The 7,500-nt window shown below is 36.1% G+C and overlaps 1 protein-coding gene across 1 annotated transcript in view; it reads left to right on the top strand.

The window, feature by feature from the left end:
* POLA1 (polymerase (DNA directed), alpha 1, catalytic subunit) overlaps positions 1-7,500 on the top strand; it is a 254,690-nt gene that overhangs the window by 117,620 nt on the left and 129,570 nt on the right. Inside the window, exon 33 of the mRNA XM_012730398.1 lies at positions 5,859-6,037. Within this exon, the coding sequence (XP_012585852.1) occupies positions 5,859-6,037 (179 nt within the window). The remainder of the gene's footprint in view (positions 1-5,858; positions 6,038-7,500) is intronic.

Raw genomic sequence — 7,500 nt, forward strand, 5'->3', positions numbered from 1 at the left:
CACCTCCGGGGCAGGCGGGAATCGAACTCATGCAGAAGCGGCTTAAGCCTCCCAGCGCAGTGCCTTAACCCGCTGCGCCACCAGGGAGGGCCTTTATTTTTTTTAAACGTTCTAATTTATTAGTTAAGAAAACAGGGATTCTCTGTTCTTTATTCTGGAGTTTGCCAATTGAATCCTAATAGTGCCCTTAAACATGCTTTGCTCTCCCCTGTATTTCCTGCAGGGTGTAATCAGATCTAAAGACTTGGCTATATTTTTATTCAGTTTGTTTTAGTTTTTGCTAATACTGCTTCTTGGGGATAATGGTTTGTGCCTCTGTGAGGAGGTACATAAAGTCTGGTTGGACTCTTAGCACATTTTGAAGCAAACTGAGATACATACATACATACATACATACATACACACACATATGTGTGTATATATGTGTGTGTATGTGTGTGTGTATATATATATAGATATATATGCACGTGCACACACACACACACACACATACACACGGAGTAGACAACAGTATGTCCTGAAGACTTACTCACTTTTCTTACCTTTTTCTTTCTTTCTTTTTAAAGATTTATTTCATTTATGCACACCAGAGCAGGGGCATAGGGGTGGTGAGAGGACTTCCCAGAGATAGAGTGGAGAGCAGAACAGGTGGATCTACTGAAATACACTGCTGACAGTAATAGCAGGAAAGACTGGAAAGGTCTGCTGCTCCATGTGGGGCAGCTCCTTGGCTGGGAATTGAACTCATGTTTAAGTGGCTGCTGATAACTTCATAGTGCTGAGACCCAACTCCTACTCCTCCAGGGAGGCTCTCTCACCTCTTTCAATGTGAATTTCCTTGTAATAGTGTACATACCAAAAAGCACAGAAAACCTGACTGAACAGTTTGATAAATTTTCACAAAGCAACATCAATATAATCAGCACTGAGCTCAAGAAACATTACTACATCCTCAGAAGCCCCCTTGTGTCTCCTAGAAACTGTTCTCCATCCCCCACTGCCAGTGTATTTGTTTTCTGTTTAGTATTTCTTTTCATAGGGATACTACACTATATGTGTGGCCATCTCCTTTGGGTACATCTGTGGGTTGTTTCTACATTTGGGTGATGAATAGTCCTTATTTATGCACTCTTGCACATATTTTCTGCTGAACAATGACAGGTATTGTGACTGAGTATAAATTTAGACATGCTAGGTCATGGAGGACCTGTCAGCGTTAGTAGATACTACCAATTTTTCAGACTGGTTAAACTAATTGACACCCCCCTGCCTACTAGCTGTCTATTAGTGCTCCACATTCTTGACCAATACTTTGTGTTTTCTTTCTTCATTTTATGTGGTGGCATAACATAGTGACTTTTATTTACATTTCTTTGATGACTAATGAAATTGAATACCTTTTCACAGCTTTTGGCCATTCAACTATTTATCCCTCCACCAACGGCCCCCTTTTTATTCCTTGAGAATTTTTAATTTTTGTATTGAACTAACATTGCACTGTGTTTTATGTAAGTTCCAGGCATTCATCCTTGAGATCCCTTTTTCCTTTTGTCAGATGCCTATTTGGGCATTTTCTGTTGGGATTTTATTTGTCTTACTGATTTTCAGGCATTTCCTATATATTCTGAATGATTCCTTTGGAAATACATATCGCAGATGTCTGGTGTGTTTAAAATGTAATTTGCATTTATTTGATGATATAGTATGATCTTAAGAGTATCATACAGTTTATTAAGACAGATCATTTCCATCACATAGAAAGTTTACTTACCTACCTTCCCTGTTAACATCCTTCTTCAAAAGCAACCTCTATTCTAGGATTATATTTGAGTAATTTCCGATGGTATATATTTTTTTGTGTTAGGTTTTTCACTTAGCATATTTTTGAATGGCATCTGTTCTGTTGCAGGGATCCGTAGTCACTCTTTTTCATTCCTGAGTAATGTTCCATAATAGATCATACCACTTTCTTAAGTCTGTTGATGTACGTTCCATAGCTTCCAGTTTTTTTTATGAATAAAACTGCTATAAACGTCCTTGTAAAGGCTCTTTATAGATACAGCATTTACCTTTTTAAAATTCTTCAAGTATTTTCCCTTTAATCATACTACATTTTCAGTTTGTTTATTGTTTCTAGGAAGTCCACATATATGAACTCCTGCATTCATGCAAAAAATAAATGACATTTCCTAAAAGAAACTTTTAGGGAAAAAATAAACAGGATTCCAATTAATTTGCTTCCCTAATAGTTTAAGTTACTTCATATTACAAACAGTAGCTTGTGAATATACGTTAATATATTCACATGTTAATTGCTTGTGAATATAAGTTTTCTATTCATTTGGATTTTTGCCTGTCACCCACTTGTATGAACATACCTAGTTGGCTTTATACTAGTTATTTGCAGTTGTAATAATAGACACCTTGTCTTTTGGAGGAAGGAAGTTATTTGATCAAATGCCTTATTTTCAGAACAGATGAAATGCATTTTGTGATGAGGATAGGAGAACATGCTGAACGCAGGTATAGTTTACAATGGTTAGAAGGCACAAAGGTAGATAAAATAATTTTGTGGTAAATTCCACATTGGAGGTATATGGGCTAAGAATAGTGACCTTAAATTAAAAAATACAGCTCTGTTGATCTCACTCACCCCAGTGCCTATGATGTTACTTTCTATAAATACTTCTTGAACCACAAGAGCTTTGATCTTGTTGCTAAAATAATGAGAGATCATATAAATTTTCAAGCTATAAAGGCAGTATTTTCATTTCATTCCATTGTCTCCTGTCTCCTTCACTTTCAGCCTGAGGAAAAGCATGTGACTAGATCACTGGTAGTCATGGGGTTGAATTAAAGCACAGCTCATGTCTGCGCCTGTGGGAAACCAGGGCTGCTCTTCTCCAGATTACTGTCTCCACCACGCCCAAGTTGGTTGCTCTTTCTCTTACTCTCTGCCAGGCTGAGTGAAGGCAAGAACTAGTTAGTAGAAGTGGAAGTTCTTTTTCTTGAATGGAGCATAAAGTTTGCTTCTTTAAGCCAGTTGTTCAGAGAAAGCTTTTAGAAGAGAAAAGGAATGTAGAAATCACTTTTGCATCTCTAGCTCAGAGGTTTATGTAATTGATAACTTATTGTATGGTGAGCAGTATAATATGGATTATACATTGTATATGTATAATGCCAACTGTGGTCATAAAGTCTGCAGTGTAATTTCTGACCAAAGTATTTAATCTTGGAGAGACAGTAATGACCAGCGGGGCTCTATAATGTAGCAGTTCTGTTTTGCACATTTTTAGAGTCAGAATCTACCTCTAGGTGGCAGCACCAGATACTTTTTTCCTGTTTCATTCCGGCCTAAATGAGTAAGGATATAAGCAGTGAAACTTTGAAGTTTCCTAAAACTTAGAAATAAGCTGCTTATTGCCAATTTTATGAGGATTTGGAAAAATTAATTTATGTGTTGAATTCCAGTTTAGGGGTTAAGCCTGGGTTTTGACCTTTAAAAAATAGATTGCTGCAGCAGTGATCCTATATTTTTTAACATGACAGTTAATGTTTTTCTAAAACGATTTTATTTAATCCTCTGTCATTTGCTTATTGAACATAAAATCGTTCTCTCAAGGAAATTACTTTTTTATATTTTTGTATCCAACTAAACTTGTATAAAGGCCATTATATACCTAAGGTCACTAGAGTAACCCTTATATTTTTAATATTTAACACTGACCTATGACCAAGAGTGCTGAGCTAAAGCGCCTTCTCTTTAGAAAATTCATCTTGGGGATAAAAACCAAGTTCTTAACTAGGCCTGTTGTCTTTGTTATTGCCGTGGACAGATTCGGGTTGTTGTAGAAATGGACATTTACGGTAGACATTTCACAAGGCGTGCTATTTTTGCATGACCTCAGATACTTGTTGAGCATTCCTCCAAAAGTAGCAAGGTGGCCCAGTCTACTTCTGGCTTAGTGCGCACCAGGCTGCCCTGGGCCGCAGGTGTGCTAAATGGGCCATGGCGGTGACAAGGTCCTGGGCGAACTTCCATTGCTTCCTTGTCACGGCCTGGCCGGTTTTGTATGTGTGCAAAGCCAGTGTTGCTTTGTTCTCTGATCTCTGAGCTGTGAAAGAAGCTGGCCTTTTCGAAAACCCTTGCTTGTTGTTTTTCTTTTTTCTTACTTTTTGAATAGTTTTGGCCTGGAACATTGAATAATCATACTATCAAAGGTGAACTTCTATCTCATAATTGCAAATAAATCAAGTGTTTATGTGAATATGGTTGGATTCAGAACTAGATTTTAAGCAATTTGCAACAGTTACCCTTCATACGAGAAGAAATGGCCTCTTTCAAGGGCATGATCTCTCTCACTCTATTCCTCCGCTTCCTGTTGTCTTCCATTGTGACGGTGTATGTTCCCACACACTTCAGAAAATTGCTGTTTCTCTTAGGCACTGGTAACTTGTAAAATAAAAACGTATGGTGAGTCTTAGGATCAAGTGATCTGCATTATAATAATTTTTGTTAAGAACGAAAATCGGTTTTTTAAGTTGTTTTGAATGTGTATTCTTTGTTTTATTATATTTGCTGTGATATACTCTAATTCTTACATAGAGTAACTGTTACCTTGCTATAGAGCACGAACATGTGTTTCTTACATATTTTCAAATGCATGACTCAAAATGAATATAATAGTCTAGATTAAATGATGTTCATTATTTTATTTTTCATGTTTATTACATTTATTGAGTGCTTACCACATATTAGACACCATTAAAGGTGGCTTGTTCCCTAATGTCTGATTTAAGTTCAAAAGAGCTGGTTGGTGATACTTCCACTATTTTGCAGGTGAGAAAACTGAGACTGAAAATCACAGTCTCCTTATTCTTTGTTTAAAACGTTTCAAATGTGTCAGAGTCAACTTCAAATCTTCTCTTATTGCCAGATGTCACTTGCCAACAGGCCATCTAGGATTTATAATATTGCCACTGCATTTTTAGTAAATCTGTTAAGAGTATCTACCTATGCAGCTGTTGGTTGAATTAAAACAACAGTAGATTTTGACAGATACGCTTCAACCAAGGGTTAATTGCATTGGTTGGCCTAAAAATGTTCCTTAAATAGTGTGTGGAAACAAGATAGCATAAACTATCCATCAGTTTTATTCTTGTGTAATTTTGATTTTGATATGGAAGGTATATTTGGTTTTCACATTGTTGGGGATAGTTTGGCCTATAGACTCTGTAAATCCATTGTTTTGCACATCATTTAAATTTCTGAATGCAGAACACCAAAAAACCATGTCGTGTTTTGTCTCAGTTGCAGCTACTGAATTTTAACCACTGAATTAGATTGCAACCTACATGCTGTTAACTGCTGAGCCAAGATGGAATCGCCACTGCATTGAAATCAGGGTTAGCAGTTGTGCCTGCATTTGAAGGAGTATAATGACAGGGAGCTTGTTTTATTTAATGGCACTTTTATTCTCTGTTTTCAGTTTTAATGTGATATTTTGGTTTTAAAAGGTTCTCTTAATAAGAGTGCATGTTTTTATTTAAAATTGTCACTGTAACTTTAGTAATAAAACCATCCTATATAAGTAGTTGCTTCTGAACCCACATGTCCAGTGGCATCTTGCTACATTGTGTTAAGACAGATTACTTGTTTTATTTATAAAGGAATATTTTGTAACTAGAGAAGTCATTTATCCATATGATGTGAACCATCTTGAGTTCAAATGGTTGTGGATGTATTCATGAATTTAAAATCATTCTTTTGTGAGTTTTCGCCTTGGGAGTATTTTTTGGATAAGGGAATTCAAATAATTGTACCTTTCTGGATTTGCTTTTTTCTTTTGCATTCATAGGACTTGACCCCACTCAGTTTAGAGTTCATCAGTATCATAAAGATGAAGAGAATGATGCTCTACTTGGTGGCCCAGCACAACTCACGGATGAAGAGAGATACAGGGACTGTGAAAGATTCAAATGTCCTTGTCCTACATGTGGGACCGAGAACATTTACGATAGTGTCTTCGATGGTTTGGTTAGTTGTTTCTTTTTATTTACTGTTTTCATTTAGTGGGCAAACGAGTATAAAGACCTTTCCCCTCCACTGTATGTTTAAAGCTGGGGGTGGGGGGCAGTTACATACTGCTTTTATGTGTATAAAAGAATTGCAGCATCGTACAAATTCTGCTTCCATGCCTTTATTTCTTGAAAAAACTTAGTAAAATTTGTTTGAATATTGTTTTTGGCTCCCAGGGTGTTTGGCCTTGGTTTTTAAATGGAATCTCTTAAAAATTCTAAATTATCTTGAAGTATTTTTTATTGTAATTCCCTAATTAGTAACCTATATTTCCCCACCCCCAGCCTCAATTTATTAAGACTTAGAGCAATGTTTTCCTTTATCTTAAATCAAATTAATGGGAACTAAGTGTTTTTGGAAAGTTTTTGTTTATCTTTACACATCCCACTTGCCTCCTTTCTGACAAAGGTACTCTGATTATCTTTTCTGCTGTCTTTGCATGTCAGACATTTAAAAAGTCACAGGAGACATTCCTCTCAAGAAGTACTGCCAAAAAATGTATCATTGACCTTGGATCAGGACTTAAAAGTTGTCCAGTTTACTTGATTCCATTGCAGTGTTACACATGTACTAGCCATTGGCAAATGAATAGGCAGCAGAATTGTGTAGAACCTTGAAACTGAAAGAAAATGCATCCTTTATCTAAATTAAAAGTAATTATTTTAAGTTAATTTGGACAAACAGCAGATGTTTAGCATTTTTTTGAATCAAAACAAAGCAGTCTTGGAAGCAAGTACAAGGAAGAGGCAGACACAGATCAGCAATACTTGCTAAATCCTTGAGTTTTGCTTCATTACAGCTGTAAATAAGATAGTTAATTGCATGGAGGCTTGACGACTTGCAGATGGGCTAACTGTGGAAGAGCCGATGTCAAGCTCTAAAATCTCTTCCACCTGGAATTGCTTAATGTGGCGGGTAGGGTTATGTACCAGATTGGAGCAGGAAACCAAGATGTTTAAATATCAAGAAGGAAAACAAATGATCACAAAACCCCAACAGTTTTCCTATATATTATATTTGCTTTGTCTTTGTTTAAAACAAAACAAGATATATTCTCTAACTACTGATAGTTAATTCATTCAAATTTCTATTCTTTCTGTCTTCCCCCAGATATGTTTCACTGGGGATGTGTAGGGGAATGACAGAAATTTTAGATTTGCTGAGCTGAAAATAAATTATTGCTTTGTGGTAGAACGCTTAATTTTCAGGCTTTCTTAAAATTAAGTTGACAATATGAAAGCAAACTAATGTCATTAGCATTCTTGCTTTATCTTCAAGTTTGAAATAAATAAATGCAAATTTAAAAATTTGATCAATATCTCTGCATGGGTTTTCCAGAGGGAATATTTATTCTATCTGTAGAGTCATGTATTGAAATTCAAAAAAAAAAAAAAGTGATTCCAGCCTTTATTTCTTCAACT

The sequence above is a fragment of the Condylura cristata genome, unplaced genomic scaffold (assembly GCF_000260355.1).
Source record: "Condylura cristata isolate star-nosed mole 26May11 unplaced genomic scaffold, ConCri1.0 scaffold00027, whole genome shotgun sequence".
NCBI lineage: Eukaryota > Metazoa > Chordata > Mammalia > Eulipotyphla > Talpidae > Condylura > Condylura cristata.